The sequence below is a fragment of the Salmo salar genome, chromosome 21 (genome assembly GCF_965601325.2).
Source record: "Salmo salar chromosome 21, fSalSal1, whole genome shotgun sequence".
Lineage (NCBI taxonomy): Eukaryota > Metazoa > Chordata > Actinopteri > Salmoniformes > Salmonidae > Salmo > Salmo salar.
In genome coordinates, this window is record NC_138311.1 from 45,964,150 (window position 1) to 45,983,558 (window position 19,409).

General features: G+C 41.3%; 1 protein-coding gene across 1 annotated transcript in view; it reads left to right on the forward strand.

The window, feature by feature from the left end:
• The first annotated feature begins 16,458 nt into the window (after nucleotides 1-16,458).
• The window catches only part of LOC106582383 (rab3 GTPase-activating protein catalytic subunit), a 139,785-nt gene continuing 136,834 nt past the window's right edge, over nucleotides 16,459-19,409 (forward strand). The window contains 5 exon segments of the mRNA XM_082966901.1: nucleotides 16,459-16,488; nucleotides 18,106-18,194; nucleotides 18,674-18,749; nucleotides 18,867-18,999; nucleotides 19,194-19,272. Of these exon segments, the coding sequence (XP_082823027.1) occupies nucleotides 16,459-16,488; nucleotides 18,106-18,194; nucleotides 18,674-18,749; nucleotides 18,867-18,999; nucleotides 19,194-19,272 (407 nt within the window).

The window sequence follows — 19,409 nt, forward strand, 5'->3', positions numbered from 1 at the left end:
GCTTAATGGAATGTACTTATAAGTCTGAAAAAGGTATGTTTTTCCTAAAACGTTAAACCGGAGGCTCAAAGCTGTTTTCTGACGGGGAGAATTATATAAACAGGAAGTCTGAGGAGGAGGAGAGGACAGGAAGAAGAGGATGGTGATTGCTGCCTTTTTTCCCTCCACTTTCTCAATGTGTGTCAGGTAGAGAGTGCGCTCCTTGTGTCTAATAATAATTACGTGGGTGACTATTTGTCCTATTTCAAACACCCATATGTAAAACAATCATGAAATTCAAATAAGAATATTGTATGGCAGAAGGGTATTTGGCCAAAAATAAGTATCTAAACATGTATTTACAGCAGTATGTGGACACCGCTTTAAGTTAGCTATGCGATCTCCATAGACAAATATTGGCAGTAGAATGGCCTTACTGAAGAGCTCATTGACTTTCAACGGGGCACCGTCATAGGATGCTACCTTTCCAACAAGTCAGTTTGTCGAATTTCTATCTTGCTAGAGCTGCCCTGGTCAACTGTAAGTGCTGTTATTGTGAAGTGGAAAGGAACAACAATGACTTAGCTGTGAAGTGGTAGGACACAATCTCACGAAACGGGACCGCCAAGTGCTGTAGCGCGTAAAAATCGTCTCTCCTCGGTTGTGACTCACTACCGCATTCCAAACTGCCTCTTGAAGCAACATCAGCAGAATAACTATTCGTCGGGAGCTTCATGAAATGGGTTTCCATGGCCGAGCAGCCTTACACAAGCCTAAGATCACCATGCGCAATGCCAAGCGTTGGCTGGAGTGGTGTAAAGCTCGCAGCCATTGGTTTCTGGAGCAGTGAAAACGCGTTCTCTGGAGTGATGAATCGCACTTCACCATCTGGCAGTCCCATGGGCAAATCTGGGTTTGGCGGATGTCAGGAGAACGCTACCTGCCTGAATGCATAGTGCCAACTATAAAGTTTGGTAGAGGAGGAATAATGGTCTGGGGCTGTTTTTCATGGTTTGGGCTAGGCCCCTTCGTTCCAGTGTAGGAAAATCTTAATGTTACAGCATACAATGACATTCTCAACGTTTCTGTGCTTCCAACTTTGTGCCTTTCCTGTTTCAGCATGACAATGCCCCCGTGTACAAAGCGAGGTCCATACAGAAAATGTTTGTCGATCAGTGTAGAAGAACTTGACTGGCCTGCACAGAGCCCTGACCTCAACTCCATCGAACACCTTTAGGATGAATTGGAACGCCGACTGGGAGCCAGGCCTAATCGCCCAGCATCAGTGCCCGACCTCACTAATGCGCTTGTGGCTGAATGGAAGCAAGTCCCAGCAGCAATGTTCCAACATCTAGTGGAAAGTGTTCCCAGAAGAGTGGAGGCTGTTATAGCAGCAAAGGGGGACCAACTCCATATTAATGCCCATGATTTTGGAATGAGATGTTCAATGAGCAGGTGTCCACATACCTTTGGTCATGTAGTGTACAGTATATGTGTTAACTTCTATGCTTTATATGACATACGTGATTGTGGTGAATTTCCTACAAAGATATGGTATGATATATTTGAGAAAGTATAAGAATATGATTAATTTATGAATATAAAAGTATGTTCTGAGAATATAACCTTATTTCCTTCACAGTGTTGTCGTTTTTTATGTTGACTAATAAAAAAACAAAATGTAATTAAATGAACACATACAAATACACCACTGACATACAAAATCTTAGCAGGTCCAAATAATCTTCTGCCATACAAGATTCTTATTAGATTTTCATGATTCTTTTAAATATGATTGTTTGAAATAGGACAAATATAGTCACCCATGTATTATTATTATTATTACACAGACAAGGCATGCACACACATGCCCTCTCTTTCACTACCTCTCTCTGACACTGACCTCACACATTGAGAATGTGGCCTTTTTTTCTCCCAGATCACCATCCTCTTCCTCAGACATCCTGTTCATATAATAGACACAATATTCTATAGATAACTCTCCCCCTGTCAGAGAAAACACCTTTGAGCCTCCGGTTTAACGTTTTAGGAAAAACATACTTTTGTCAGACTTTTAATAATATCAAATTGTATTGGTCACATACACATGGTACGAGATGTTGTTGTGAGTGTAGCGAAATGCTTGTGCTTCTAGTTCCGACAGTGCAGCAATATCAACAAATAATCTAACAATTCCTCAACAACTACCTAATACACACAAATCTAAGTAAAGGGATGGAATAAGAATATGTACATATAAATATATGGATGAGCGATGGCTGAGCGGCATAGGCAAGATGCAGTAGACTGTATAAAATACATTATATACGTATGGGAAGAGTAATGCAAGATATGTAAACATTATTAAAGTGGCATTATTGAAGTGACTATTGATCTATTTGTTAGAGTGGCCAATGATTTCAAGTCTATTTGTAGGCAGCAGCCACTCTGTTAGTGATGGCTGTGTAACAGTCTGATGGCCTTGAGATTTAAGCTGTTTTTCAGTCTCTCAGTCCCAGCTTTGATACACGTGAATTCCATTAAGCAAATGTGTGCATATATTTAAACAAGGGGGGCCCCAGCTAGAACCAAACCCACGCCCCTGGCATCGCAACGACATGAGCCAACGATCATGTTTTGTGCTATTTTATCCAGTTAGCATTGCATTGGCATTGTCTTTAATACCCCACAACCCAGTGCATGGATTAGGTAAGGGTGTAATAATGATTATTACCTTTTTAGAGAAGTATGAGATGTCACACTTGAGCCCTGACCACTCAAGACATATTTTGCTACTGTGATGGGACACTGCAGTATTTTTTTATTTTGCTACTGTGATGGGACACTGCAGTATTTTTTAATTTTGCTACTGTGATGGGACACTGCAGTATTTTTTTTATTTTACTACTGTGATGGGACACTGCAGTATTTTTTTTATTTTGCTACTGTGATGGGACACTGCGGTATTTTTTTATTTTACTACTGTGATGGGACACTGCGGTATTTTTTTATTTTACTACTGTGATGGGACACTGCAGTATTTTTTTATTTTACTACTGTGATGGGACACTGCAGTATTTTTTTATTTTACTACTGTGATGGGACACTGCAGTATGTTTTTATTTTACTACTGTGATGGGACACTGCAGTATTTTTTTTATTTTGCAACTGTGATGGGACACTGCAGTATTTTTTTATTTTACTACTGTGATGGGACACTGCAGTATTTTTTTATTTTACTACTGTGATGGGACACTGCAGTATTTTTTTATTTTACTACTGTGATGGGACACTGCAGTATGTTTTTATTTTGCTACTGTGATGGGACACTGCAGTATTTTTTTTATTTTGCTACTGTGATGGGACACTGCAGTATTTTTTTATTTTACTACTGTGATGGGACACTGCAGTATTTTTTTTATTTTGCTACTGTGATGGGACACTGCAGTATTTTTTTATTTTGCTACTGTGATGGGACACTGCAGTATTTTTTTTATTTTGCTACTGTGATAGGACACTGCAGTATTTCTTTTATTTTACTACTGTGATGGGACACTGCAGTAGTTTTTATTTGTTTTCAAATTCTTTGTGGGTCCGTGTGATCTGTAGGAAATATTTTTGAGAAGTGTGAGATGTCACACTTGAGCCCTGACCACTGAAGGCAAAATTGGGGTTTGTAAATGGGGCGGCAGCGTAGCCTAGTGGTTAGAGCGTTGGACTAGTAACAAGATCAAATCCCCGAGCTGACAAGCTGACATCTGTCGTTCTGCCCCTGAACAAGGCAGTTAACCCACTGTTCCTAGGCCGTCATTGACAATAAGAATTTGTTCTTAACTGACTTGCCTAGTTAAATAAAGCCAAATAAAAATGGTCTTAGCTGTTAAGTGTCCCCCTCACTCTCTACACACTGGTTGCCTGTTTCTCATGGCAACAGGCCACAAATCTTGCTGCTGTGATTGCACACTGCTGTATTTCACCTAACATATATATATATATTTTTTTTAAGTAACCTTTGTTTAACTAGGCAAGTCAGTTAAGAACAAGTTCTTATTTACAATGACTGCCTACCGGGGAACAGTGGGCTAACTGCCTTGTTCAGGGGCGGAATGACATATTTTTACCTTGTCAGCTCAGGGATTCGATCCAGCAACCTTTCGGTTACTGGCCAAATGCTCTAACCACTAACCCGCCGCCCCTAACAGCCAAATTCCCTGTGATCTGTGGGAAATATGTATCTCTAAGGTGGTCATACATTTGGCAGGAGGTTAGGAAGAGCAGCTCATTTTCCATCTCATTTTGTGGGCAGTGGGCACAGCCTTTCTCTTGAGAACCAGGTCTGCCTATGGCAGTCTCTCTCGATAGCAAGGCCATGCTCAATTAGTCTGTACAGTCAAAACTTTTCTTAATTTTATTTAACTAGGCAAGTCAGTTGAGAACAAATTCTTATTTACAATGAAGGCCTACACAAGATCTGAAGATCTTTAATATCAATAGCAGTCAATTATTAATCGTCACCTCGATCAATCTCATTCTGATTGTCGTAAGTACTTGGTTATCTGCACGAACCCTAGCTAATAAGTCAAATCAGCAATACACAAATTGGCTTAATTATTTATTTACTAAATAATCACACAGAATTACATGTACAGTTGAAGTCGGAAGTTTACATACACTTAGGTTGGAGTCATTAAAACAAGTTTTTCAACCACTCCACAAATTTCTTGTTAAAAAGCTATCGTTTTGGCAAGTCGGTTAGGACATCTACTTTGTGCATGACACAAGTCCTTTTTCCAACAATTGTTTACAGACAGATTATTTTACATATTCACTGTATCACAATTCCAGTGGTTCAGAAGTTTAAATACACTAAGTTGACTGTGTCTTTAAACAGCTTGGAAAATTCCAGAAAATGATGTCATGACTTTAGAAACGTCTGATAGGCTAATTGACATCATTTGAGTCAATTGGATGTGTACCTGTGGATGTATTTCAAGGCCTACCTTCCAACTTAGTGCCCCTTTGCTTGACATCATGGGAAAATCTAAAGAAATCAGCCAAGACCTCAGAAAAAAATTGTAGACCTCCACAAGTCTGGTTCATCCTTGGGAGCAATTTCCAAATGCCTGAAGGTACCACATTCATCTGTACAAACACCATGGGACCACGCAGCTGTCATACCGCTCAGGAAGGAGACGCGTTCTGTCTCCTAGAGATGAACGTACTTTGGTGCGAAAAGTGCAAATCAATCCCAGAACAACAGAAAAGGACCCAGTGAAGATGCTGGAGGAAACAGGTACAAAAGTATCTATATCCACAGTAAAACGAGTCCTATATCGACATAACCTGAAAGGCCGCTCAGCAAAGAAGAAGCTACTGCTCCAAAACCGCCATAAAAAAGCCAGACTACGGTTTGCAACTGCACATGGGGACAAAGATCATACTTTTTGGCCCTCTGGTCAGATGAAACAAAAATAGAACTGTTTGGCCATATTGACCATGGTTAAATTTGGAGGGAAAAGGGGGAGGCTTGCAAGCCGAAGAACACTATCCCAACCGTGAAGCATGGGGGTGGCAGCATCATGTTGTGGGGGTGCTTTGCTGCAGGAGGGATTGGTGTACTTCACAAAATAGCTGGCATCATGAGGCAGGAAAATTATGTGGATATATTGAAGCAACATCTCAAGACAACAGACAGGAAGTTAAAGCTTGGTCGCAAATGGGTCTTCCAAATGGACAATGACCCCAAGCATACTTCCAAAGTTGTGGCAAAATGGCTTAAGGACAACAAAGTCAAGGTATTGGAGTGGCCATCACAAAGCCCTGACCTCAATCCTATAGAAAATTTGTTGGCAGAACTGAAAAAGCGTGTGCAAGCAAGGAGGCCTACAAACCTGACTCAGTTACACCAGCTTTGTCAGGAGGAATGGGCCAAAATTCACCCAACTTATTGTGGGAAGCTTGTGGAAGGCCACCCGAAAACGTTTGACCCAAGTTAAACAATTTAAAGGCAATGCTACCAAATACTAATTGAGTGTATGTAAATTTCTGACCCACTGGGAATGTGATGAATGAAATAAAAGCTGAAATAAATCACTCTCTCTACTATTATTCTGACATTCTTAAAATAAAGTGGTGATCCTAACTGACCTAAGACAGGGAATTTTTACTAGGATTAAATGTCAGGAATTGTGAAAAACTGAGTTTAAATGTATTTGGCCAAGGTGTATGTAAACTTCTGACATCAACTATATGTATGTATGTATGTATGTATGTATGTATGTATGTATGTATGTATGTATGTATGTATGTATGTATGTATTTCATTACTTTAACATAACATTTCCTAAAAGTCCAAACATAGTTACCTTTAATGACATTTTTGGTAATGTTCTAAAAACATGTATTTTTAGGTAGCAGGGAGGTTCTGAGAATGTTTTACTCTGGTTCCTTAAGTTGGAAGGTTGACAGTTCACACCCTGTTGTAAATTACAGGAGAAGGAAACTTTCTCTCCCCCTCCAGTATTTAACCCAAGGAATGTTCTTTGTTTCACAGTTTTCCCGCCGAAACTCTAACACGGTCAAATGTGAATACTGGAACAATAATTTTAACATAAGAATGTGGGGAACGCTTAGTGGGGAGCTATAGAAAACTAATTCCATATTGTTTTTCATTTTGTGATGTCATTAACTGTGTGGACAGAATACTGTCAAGTTTTCATCCAATACAGTGCATATAGAATGAAAAAAATATTAATGTATTTTTAAGATAGGAATGTGACTTTGAGGTATAAGAGAATCTATTCACTATAAAGTGTGCATAAGAAAGTAGCCACGCCACGATGATGTCAGAGAGCGTGTCACACTGATGGAACCGTCCCTTTCGGCCAGAGTGCATAAAAGGTTTGGTAAAATGCTCACTTACGAGCCCCTAACCAACAGTGCAGTTTCAAAAAATACGGATAAGAATAAGAGAAAAGTAACAAGTAATTAAAGAGCAGCAGTAAAAAATAACAATATATACATGGAAGTGCCAGTACAGAGTCAATGTGCGGGGGCACCGGTTAGTTGAGGTAGTATGTCCATGTAGGTAGAGTTAATTAAAGTGACTATGCATAGATGACAACAGAGAGTGGCAGTGGTGTGGAGGGGAGGGTAGCCATTTGACTAGATGTTCAGGAGTCTTATGGTTTGGGGGTAGAAGCTGTTTAGAATCCTCTTGGACCTACACTTGGCGCTCCGGTACCGCTTGCCGTGTGGTAGCAGAGAGAACTGTCTATGACTAGGGTGGCTGGAGTCTTTGACAATTTTTACACTTCATGGCTACAGACGTGAGTGCTACAGTTCGGTAGTCATTTAGGCAGGTTACCTTAGTGTTCTTGAGCACATTTAAGTTTCCCTGCATTAAAGTCCAAGACTACTAGCAGCGCCGCCACTGGGTGAGCGTTTTCTTGTTTGCTTATGGCGGAGTACAGCTCATTCAATGCTATCTTAGTGCCAGCCTCTGACTGTGGTGGTATGTAAACAGCTACAAAGAATATAGATGAAAACTCCCTCGGTAGGTAGTGTGGTCTGCAGCTTACCATGAGAAACTCATCCTCAGATACCGTGCCCCAGCTGTTGTTTACAAAAATACATAGACCGCTGCCCCTTGTCTTACCAGATGCCACCTTCCGTTACATCGTATAACCAGCCAGCTGTATGTTGATATTGTCGTCGTTCAGCCACGACTCTGTGAAGCGTAAGATGTTACAGTTTTTAATGTCCCGTTGGCAGTTTAATCTTCACCATTAACTCGTCCATTTTATTGTCCAAAGATTGCATGTTTGCTAGCAGAATAGAGGGAAGTGGGGGTTTATTCGATCGCCTCCGACTGCTCAGAAGGCAGCCCATTCTCCGGCCTCTCTTTCTCCGCCTTCTCTTCATGCAGATCACTGGGGTCGGGGCCTGATCCCGAAGGGAGCCGTATATATCCTCGGGCTCATCAGAGTAGTGAATGAAGAAAAAGGACTCTGCTAGTCCGTGGTGAGTAATCACAGTCCTGATGTCTAGAAGTTCTTTTCATAAGAGATGGTAGCGGCAACATTAAAATAAGTTACAAACAAAGCAGATAAGGGTCTGAGTTCATTTGGAGTGTTCACAGTGCACAAAAAAATTAAGCGAAGCGCACTGAGTTCACAACAATTGGCAACAATTCACAAAGTTTGAAAACACCCTTGGGGCTACAGGTTAGCAATGAACCCCGAGTCGGGATTGCTAACAAGGCTGGAAATTCAAAACATCAAAAATCTAATAATTTCAATTTCTCAAACAATCAACTATTTTACACAATTTAAAAGATAAACATCTCCTTAATCTAACCACATTGTTCGATTTTCAAAGAGGCTTTACGGCAAAAGCATAAAGTTAGATTATGTTAGGACAGTACATAGCCACAAAAGTACAAACATCCATTTTCAATTCAAGGTCAGGCGTCACCAAAAGCAGAAACCAGCTAGAATTATGCACTAACCTTTGTCAATCTCCATCAGATGACACTCCTAGGACATTATGTTATACAATACATGCATTTTTTGTTCCATCAAGTTCATATTTATATCCAAAAACAGCATTTTACAGTAGCGTGAAATTCCGATTTTTTTATTCTCTGAAATGCTTCCGGTGAACATAACAAAATTACTATTTGAAAACATTGGTAAATTATAATATTGTCATTCAAAGAATAATATATTATCATCTCGTAATTGCTACCGAATGGCCAGATCTCAAAATAACTTTACTGGGAAATCACATTTTGCAATAAACGGGGTGCTATGCTAAGAACAATAAGCTATGCTATACAGTTAGCATCATCTAATATCGATAATAACATTGTAAATATCCCCTTACCTTTGATTATCTCCATCAGAAGGCACTGCCAGGAATCCCAGGTCCGGAACAAATGTGGTTTCTTTTGACAAAGTTCATAATTTATGTCCAAATAACACCAAGTAGTTAGCGTTCATTATGCTCCCACAAAACGTGGTGGGGGGGTTGTAAAATCACGCCGAAAAGCTAAAAAAACCTAGTAAATAATCTATTTACGTTCGTTCAAACATGTCAAACGTTGTTTAGCATTAATCTTTTGCTCCATTTTTAACGTTAAACATCAGTAATATTTTCACACAACCTATCCTATGTCTTGATAAACAATTAATGACAAACTCACGCTTCTCAGATTCATGCGCAGGCGCAAAAAATGAAGTGACGACATGTCAACTTCCTTGCATCCTAATTTGCTCTCTGTTTATCATAGACGCTTCAAACAACTTTATAAAGATCGTTGACATCTAGTGGAAGCCGTAGGTGTTGCGAAATGAATCCTTTCTCACTATGGTATCTATAAAACAATGACACTAAATAGTACAGTCACAAAATTCACATTTTTTTAAATCTATTTTTCACAGGTTTTTGCCTGCAATATGAGTTTTGTTATACTTACAGACACCATTCAAACTGTTTTAGAAAATTCAGAGTGTTTTCTATCCGAATGTGTTAATAATATGCATATCCTAGCTTCTGAGGTGGTGTAGGAGGCAGTTAAAAATGACAATTGTGTACTTTTTCCACCACTGTTAAAGACCTTACTCACGTCTGCCTGTTACGGGAATTAAGTTATCAATGTTCTTAAACCGAACTTCAATTAAACTATTCAGTCTGCCCCACCAGAGTGTGTAAGATTCTGGTTGAATGAAGTAGACGGAGACCCAGCCAACAATGGTCAAAACGTTTATTTATGAGAGCTCTAAAATTCATACAATGCACACAGCCTTTTATATTACCACACACACACACACAAATAAACTTACATCAGTAGAGAACTCCACCCCGCTTTAGGTGGCTGTATTTTTCCACAGTACACATATATTCCTTATCAAACCTTGCCACCTGTCTTCTAATCTCCTGCCAACTAAGCCGTTCCCAGGCCGTTGTTTCTCTCCCTAACTTAGGGAGGCCTCTTCTCCTGTTCCTTTCCCAAGGTCGTCTTATCAACTCTGCCCTGTTCATTTTGAAGTGGTAACAGTGTCTTAGTCTTAAACAGTGTCTTAGTCTCCTCACACACTGTATTGGATTATAGTTAACATATTATTATAGCCTTATAATTACTAATACATTTCAACAAGTTATATGGTTTCTGAGTGAAATCATTTAGTCAAACCTTTAATCATATCATTTCCATTACACTGCCTCGTAGAGCGAGATCACCCAGTCCTCTAGGCCGGCGGGGTGTTGTTATTGTCGAAGCGTGCATAAAATGCATTAAGTTCGTCTGGTAGAGAGGCATCGTCGGGCAGATCACAGCTGGGTCTTCCTTTGTAACCTTATTCCTATATTGTCCTTTTGCTTGTTTGATGGCTCTGCGGAGGTCGTAGCGGGACTTCTTGTACTTGTTAGTGTCCTCAGCTGTATCCTCTGGGTTGGCTGTGATAGCCCTGTGTGCGGTAACCCTGTCCTTAAGTTTAGCCAGGGCTTTTGATTGGGGAAGCAGCGAACCTTCACTGTGGGGAAAACATTGCCGATGCATTTCCTAATGAAGTCAGTGACGGAGGTGGTCACTGATATGTCTGCCAGACATGCAGAGATGCGATTCGCCACCTGGTTATCAGAAGGGGGAAAGGAGAAGATTAATTGTGTGTCGTCTGCGTAGCAATGATAGGAGAGACCATGTGAGGATATGACAGAGCCAAGTGACTTGGTGTATAGCGAGAATAGGAGAGGGCCTAGAACTGAGCCCTGGGGTCACCAGTGGTGAGAGCACGTGGTGCGGAGACGGATTCTCGCCACGCCACCTGGTAGGAGCGACCTGTCAGGTAGGACGCAATCCAAGAGTGAGCCGCGCCGGAGATGCCCAACTCGGAGAGGGTGGAGAGGAGGATCTGATGGTTCACAGTATCAAATGCAGCAGATAGGTCTAGAAGGATAAGAGCAGAGGAGAGAGAGTTAGCTTTAGCAGTGCGGAGAGCCTCCGTGACACAGAGAAGAGCAGTCTCAGTTGAATGCCCAGTCTTGAAACCTGACTGATTTGGATCAAGAAGGTAATTCTGAGAGAGATAGCAAGAGAGCCAAGGACGGCACGCTCAAGGACGGCACGCTGGCCAAGGACGGCACGCTCAAGAGTTTTGGAGAGAAAAGAAAGAAAGGATACTGGTCTGTAGTTGTTGACAGTCAACAATGATCATCAAGGACAGCAACCACCCGAGGCAGTGCCTGTTCACCCCGCTAACATCCAGAAGGCGACGTCAGTACAGGTGCATCAAAGCTGGGACCGAGAGACTGAAAATCAGCTTCTATCTCAAGGCCATCAGACTGTTAAACAGCCATCACTAACATTGAGTGGCTGCTGCCAACATACTGACTCAACTCAAGCCACTTTAATAATGGGAAAATTGATGTAATCAATTTATCACTTGCCACTTTATATTATTTATATTAGATAATGTTTACATAACCTACATTATTCATCTCATATGTATATACTGTACGCCATACCATCTACTGCATCTTGCCATCTTGATGTAATTAGATGTATCACTAGCCACAATAAACAATGCCACTTTATATGTTTTCATACCATACAATACTCATCTCATATGTATATACTGTACTCTATACCATCTATTACATCTTGCCTATGCCGTTCGGTCATCACTCATTTATATATTTTTATGTACATATTCGTATTCATTCCTTTACACTTGTTTGTACTAGGTAGATGTTGTGGAATTGGTAGATTACTAGTTAGATATTACTGCATGGTCGGAAGTAGAAGTACAAGCATTTCGCTACACTTGCATTAACATCTGCTAACCTGTATGTGACAAATACATTTGATTTGACAGCTGAAAACTTTCTCAGGAGGTTGAGGGTCGGTATTTGACCATCAGGTATTCCAAGACGGGTGAACATTGGGTTGAGACTTCCACTGCACTAGAGTCAGCGCACCATTTGCTGTTGGTAAAGAGGCATACCCCTCCCCCTCTCACTTTCTCTGAATCCAACGTTCTGTCCGCTCAGTGAATGGAGAATCCTCGAGTTGGATAGCCATGGGGGTATCTTGTCCAAAAGCCATGTTTCAGAAAATAAACAGGTTTGGGGTTTTTGGGTTGAAACAATGTTAATTCAACCAGTTTTTGCCCAGTGGGAAGGCTGCATGGGGATTTCTGTTAACGTGACTCTGTACAGCCAATGGCAGTGGCCGGGAGCCACTTGTGGATTTGACAGCTCTAATTCTGTTCCACCTCCGGCACTGCCAAAACAACCGCTATGCGGATTTTGGCTAAAGCAGATCTGATTTGGTATTTATTAGGATCTCCATTAGCCGCTGCAAACACATCATAAGACATAGTACAGTGCAAATTACAATACAAGGTATATAAAATGGCTGTGTCTCTTCACAGTCCCCTTTGTGCAGTAACATATTATTTTATCTGTTTTTTTTTTTAAACTGGTTTAATTGCTAGCTTGAGTTACCTGGGGTGGCAGAGAGTCCCATGTAGTCATGTCTCTATTTATTACTGTGTGTTTCCCAGGCTCTGTTCTGGACCTGGGGACTTTGAGGAGACCTCTGTTTGCATGTCTTGTGTTGTACCGATGAGTGTCTGAACTGTGTGCCAACTGCTTGAACAGACAGTTCGGTAGCTTCAACACATCAATACCTCACACAAAGACCAATAGTGATGCAGCCAATCTCTCCTCCACTTTCAGCCAGGAGAGACTGACATGCACGTTACTGACACATTCCCTCCGTGTACATCTAAGTGCGATACGTGCTGCTTTGTTCTGGACCAACTGCAATTTACCTATGTCCTTCTTTGCCACACATGACCACACAGCTGGGCAGTAGTCAAGGTGCAACAAAACTAGGGCCTGTAGGACCTGTCTGGTCGACTGAGATGTCAAGAAGGCAGAGCAACGCCCAATCATGGACAGACTTCTTCCCATTTTAGCAACCATTGAGTCTATATGTTTTGACCATGTCAGTTTGCCATCTCGGGTTACACCCAGCAGTTTAGTCTCATCTTTCTCAACAGCTACATTATTCAATAATAGATCTAAACGAGGTTCACCATTGAGTGAGTGATTTGTTCCCAAAATTATGCTTTTTGTTTTTGAGATTTTTAGCAACAGCCTATTGCTAGTTACCCATTCTGAAACTGACTAGAACTCTAAGTGTCAGTTATTTGACTGTTGCAGCCGACGTGTATATTGTTGAGTCGTCAGCGTACATAGACACACAGGCTTTACTCAAGGTCAGTGGATGGTCATTTGTAAAAACAGAAAACAATAATGGCCCTGGCCGGCTGCCCTGAGGTACACCACACAAATGAATTTGCATGAGAGAGGCTTCCATTAATGAAAACACAGTTTTATTAGATAGGAAACTCTCAATCCATAATAAGGGTGCAGATCCATAATACCTACATTTTATCAGCAATAGGTTATGATCAATGATATCAAAAGCTGCACTGAAGTCTAACAAAACAGCTCCCACAATCTTCTTACTATTAATTTATTTCAGCCAATCATGAATAATTTGTCAGTGCTGAGCATGTTGAGCGCCGTTCCCTATAAGCATGCAGAAAGTCTGTTAATTTATTTTCTGTAAAATAACTTTATTTGATCAAACAACATTTTTTCCAAAAGTTTGCTAAGCACTTGTAACAGGCTGATTGGTCAGCTGTTCGAACCATTAAACTTTTGCCTCCCTCCATGTCTGAGGGAACAGACCATCTTCTAGGCTTAAATTGAAGATGTGGAAAAAGGGTCACTATGTATTCCGCTACCAACCTCAGCAATTTACCATCCAGGTTGTCGGTACCAGGTTGTTTGTCCTTATTTACAGATAGCTTTAATTTTTTCACCTCTTCTACACCCACTCAAAACTAGTGCTTGTCTTTCATTATTTGGTCCATTATGCATGAATATAAAGGCTCAGCCTTTGTTGTTTGCATGTCATACCTAAGTTTGCTAATCTTGTCAACAAAATGTTATGAAATTGGTTGGCAATATCAGTGGGTTTTGTTATGACAAAGCCATCCGCCTCAATGAAGGATGAAGTCGAGTTAGCTTTTTTTTGCCTAGAACTTAATTTAAATTACTCCAGAGATTTTTACTATCATTCTTTATATCCTTTATCTTTGTTCCATAGTACAGTTTATTCTTCTTTTTGTTTAGTTATGTGATTTCTCAATTCCCGTTGCCTCATCCCTCTCAGCCATACCATTTTTCAATGAATCATCTATCCATGGGGATTTGGCATTTCTGTCTGTTTCTTGACTGATGACTTGAACTAGATTGCAGGCACTGGTTACAGCTTGGAGCTTCTTTTTGAGTGGGCAGCTTGATGACAACCAGTCAATATTTAGGTCACCCAGAACATATATCTCTCTGTTGAGATCACCTACATTTGCATTTACGTAATTTAGCAGACGCTCTTATCCAGAGTGACTTACAAATTGGTGCATTCGCCTTATGATATCCAGTGGAACAACCACTTTACAATAGTACATCTATATCTTTTTTTTTTTTGGAAGGGGGGGGGGGGGGGGTTAGAAGGATTACTTTATCCTATCCCAGGTATTCCTTAAAGAGGTGGGGTTTCAGGTGTCTCCGGAAGGTGGTGATTGACTCCGCTGTCCTGGCGTTGTGAGGGAGCTTGTTCCACCATTGGGGTGCCAGAGCAGCGAACAGTTTTGACTGGGCTGAGCGGGAACTGTGCTTCCGCAGAGGTAGGGGGGCCAGCAGGCCAGAGGTGGATGAACGCAGTGCCCTTCTTTGGGTGTAGGGACTGATCAGAGCCTGAAGGTACGGAGGTGCCGTTCCCCTCACAGCTCCGTAGGCAAGCACCATGGTCTTGTAGCATTATCCAACATTTCACACATATAGTCCAAATACTGACTTTTAGCACTTGGTGGTCTATAGCAACTTCCTACGAGAAAAGGCTTTAGGTGAGGCAGATGAACCTGTATCCATATTACTTCCACATCATCCGACATGAGATCCTCTCTCAGCCTAACAGGAATATGATTCTGGACATACATGGCAACACCTCCCCCATTTACATTTCTATCTTTCCTATATATTCTATGACCATGTATAGCTACTACGGCATCATCAAATTAATTATGAAGTGTGTTTCAGAGATGTCCAGAATATTAATGTTTTCTGATGATAATAAGTTGTCAATTTCATGAACCTTGTTTCTCATGCTATTTTTAGTCCTTTCTGGGTTGCTTGTTTGATTTTATAGATACTCTGAGAGGCTGATCTGAGGTAGACATGTCAGTGACATTTACATTTGAGTCAATGGTACTCAGTGGGCTGCAGACAGTTTCAGTGCAAACAGTGGAATTCAATTCTATGTGCATATGTTTATTGCAGACAATACCCTCGGAGCTAACAGTTAAAGCAACGTAGATTAGGTTACTTACACATCTATTTCTCTGGGATATAATATGATTCCCATGTCCTCTGTTGCGTATTATGACAGGGAGGACTGGAGCGCTACCAACCCCAGACCGTCAGTCTCTTAAGCAGTTTGTTATGTTGATGGAGATAACCTGGAACCCCTGTGGTTAGGGTGAATCCCATCTTTTGTAAAGATTGTTGGTTGCTCCTACAACAAGTCAAAATTGTCGCAAAAGGAGACATTCCTGTCTTTGCAGTTTCTTCAGGAAGTGAGGCAGCTGTTACAGCAGTGAGGCAGCTGTAACGTTCCGAACCCCTTCTATAGCACAGCAGCAGGGCCAGAGATGACTGTTCTCTTCCCTGTGCAAACAAGGGTGTTGTAGTCCTTCTTCAGTTCCTCAGATTGCAAAAAGCAAATGTCGTTAAATCCAATGTGATTGACAATGGTGCCAATATTAGAATAGTTGGCTAGAATTGTGGGCTGGAGGGAGTTCATGGCTTGGTCACGGGTGCCTGGGTGACAGTGGACTTTGGTCGGCCCGCAGGCAGGCCAAAATCTCTCACCATCAAGCTGCCCACAATAATGGTGGTCGTGATGGAATCCGATGGGGAAGGAAGAGGGAGGTCAGGGCCCTGGGCAAGTGCCCAGCATGCCCAGTCGGTATTCGGCCATGATTACAACATGTAGCGTGTTTACTTCTCTCTCACACACACATACACTAGCCTACCTTGCAACCTCTGTTGGAAGTAGGGACCGAAGACTTTGGACACAACGTTGAGTGGAATCCTCTCCAGGTTAATACAGAAGTGGAACACCTCAATCAGAGCCCTGGGCTGGAACTGGGAGTGAGTGGTGAGGATTTTCTCCAACTTCTTAAACATCTGACTGGAGCACTGTTTCAGGTACAGTAGTTCAGTTTCCCCATTACAACGATCTGCTGGGCTATCTGAGGTGTGGTTGGCGTTGCAATCGAAGCTCTCAACCATAGCTTCCCTTAGCTGAACGCAGTGTGCAACATCATAAATTGCCCAAAAATGGTGGTGGAAATTAGTTTTATTAAGACAGTAAACATAATTATCCTGTTTTTTTCTGACAGCCCGTCATTAAAGCTTGTGAAGGATGAAAATCATGCAGCCTGAATGGAGTACTCTTTACGTACGAGCCGAGTCGATCCACCTGGGACACGAGTGTATTACTGGCTTGGCACATCAGTTTTAGATGACAGCAAAGATTATGGATATACTGACAAGATCCATGTATCTCTCCGGGAGTCGTTTTCGTTAACGCTGCAAGGCAGGCTGTCTAGCTCCCGCCTATCATTTATTTGGATTTGTTGATACAGCTCATTATTGTAATCTAATTTGAGAGTTGTTGACGTCAATCGTCTGTAATTCAATGGAGAGAGACGCTATGCTACTATCCTCGTGAATATGCATAGTCTTCCCGAGACAACTCCGATATAAAGGGTTTTTTCTCAAAGTTGCCTGAATGTCACGTGTCGTACATATATCAGTACACTCGTAACAATTTAAGCATTGCGAAACTGCTATTCGATCAAATACATCTCACGTAGCAAATAAGACGTTAATTTTTGTTGACCAAATTGGATACTCAATGACCTTCAAACAAAAACTCCTTGCTTGGTGGGCGAAACAACGAAAAAACGCCACCTGCTGGAGGGAGACAGATTTACCGCCGAGTTGGACCTCTCAATTCAATTTAAGGGCTTTATTGGCATGGGAAACATTTTAACATTGCCAATGCAAGTGAAATAGATAATAAACAAAAGTGAAACAAACAATAATAAAACAAATAACAGTAAACATTACACTCACAAAAGTTCCAAAAGAATAAGGTCATTTCAAAAGTCATACTATGTCTATATACAGTGTTGTAACGATGTGCAATAGTTAAAGCACAAAAGGGAAAATAAATAAACATAAATATGGGTTGTATTTACAATGGTGTTTGTTCTTCACTGGTTGACCTTTTCTTGTGGCAACAGGTCACAAATCTTGCTGCTGTGATGGCACGCTGTTATTTCACCCAGTAGATATGGGAGTTTATCAAAATCGGGTTTGTTTTCAAATTCTTTGTGGATCTGTGTATTCTGAGGAAATATGTGTCTCTAATATGGTCACACATTTGGCAGGAGGTTAGGAAGTGCAGCTCAGTTTCCACCTCATTTTGTGGGCAGTGTGCACATAGCCTGTCTTCTCTTGAGAGCCAGGTCTGCATACGGCGACTTTTCTCAATAGCAAGGCTATGCTCACTGAGTCTGTACATAGTCAAAGCTTTCCTTAGGTTTGGGTCAGTCACAGTGGTCAGGTATTCTGGCACTGTGTTCTCTCTATTTGGAGCCAAATAGCATTCTAGTTTGAGCTGGGTTTTTTAAAAGATTTTTTTCCAACGTGTCACGTAATTATCTTTTTGTTTTGTCGTGATTTTGTTGTGTGTAATTGTGTTGCTGTCCTGATTAACTCTCTCTTCCTCTCTGGCTCCAACCAGGCTCGAACCGGCGAACCGGTTTTATTTACGTCATTGTCTCGAACGCGCCCACTACAATCCCATAATGCAACGGGCAGAAAATAATAATAAACAAGAATTCATGATGACAGCTGACAGTAATTGTGCACAGTTAATAAAGTAAACATGGCATGAGCAGTGTTTAGAAAATATAGGCTGTTAACGTTAGATGGTCCTTCCCGTTGCAGCCCGAGTCAGAGGTCTTCGAGATCACGGATTTTACCACCGCGTCGGAGTGGGAGAGGTAAGTTAGCAAGGTGGAGCTCTCTGGTTTTACTGTAACTGGCTAAATTAGCTAACAAGAGTTGTAAATCATCATCAGGCTCAGACTGGATATAAGGATTGGATTATAAACTATTCGTGAGTGGCCAAATATAGTTCCATAATGCTAGCATAGAAGGCTGAGTATATGACAGACAACGTGCTTGTCTCCTCTTGTTTTGTGCTGTCAATCACATTGCTGAATGGGCTAGTTATGCTGGTTTGCATTGCATTTTGTTTGTAGCTTACCCATAGTTTAGTTAGCTGTCCTGTCACATCAGGATTGCAAGAGATAGCAACTGACCTTACCAATGTTGACAACTGACAGGCCTAGATATCTCTTCCTTATCAACAGTAACCACGTAATAGATTGCATTGTATACATGCATGTTTGTGTGACCACTATTCTCTGACTTCAGCTGGAACTGATGTTATGATCCCCCTGTCTGTCGTTTTTAATAGGTTTGTGTCCAGAGTAGAAGAGGTGCTGAACGACTGGAAGCTGATTAGGAACAATGCAAGCAAACCACCAGAGAAGGTAACAACAAACCCTCACTCAATCAGACCTTACTATATTAAGCACACGTTAATAAGCAGCCATCCAGTAAGCTTGTTGAATGAATTAATGGATTTCCTGATTGCCCACTTGATCCAGGGTGAATACACCAGTGGTACCTGGGAGAAGAAGACCAAGGATATCAACTTTGCGGATTTTAAATTCTCCGTAACCCACCACTACCTGAAGCAAGAGTCTGAGGAGAGCGAGGGGAAGGAGGAACCTGAGGAGGGTACAATGCTGCTGCCGCTTTTATTTACAGTCTCTGTTATCTTACCTGTCTCATAGGATCGCTCACTACGTGATGAGACTATATTGATGAACTTACTGTTTTATCTGGAACATTGATCTGCACTCTAGGAACAGAGAGAATCTGGGTGGATAGTAGAGAATATAGGTTAAGTCTCCACCCTGCTCTCTCCCTAGATGCCTTCCCAACGGCCATGCAGGACCTGCTCTGTACAAACAATGACTTCCCTCCCAGAGTCCACTGCCTCGTCAGATGGTGAGTACTAGGGATGCACTGATATAACATTTTGTGCCAATACCGATATCTAATATTTTCCTTGCCAAAAAAGATTATACCGATATTTACAATTTTTGCAGCTTTTTAAGCATTCTAGTACAGTTAAATAGTTGAAA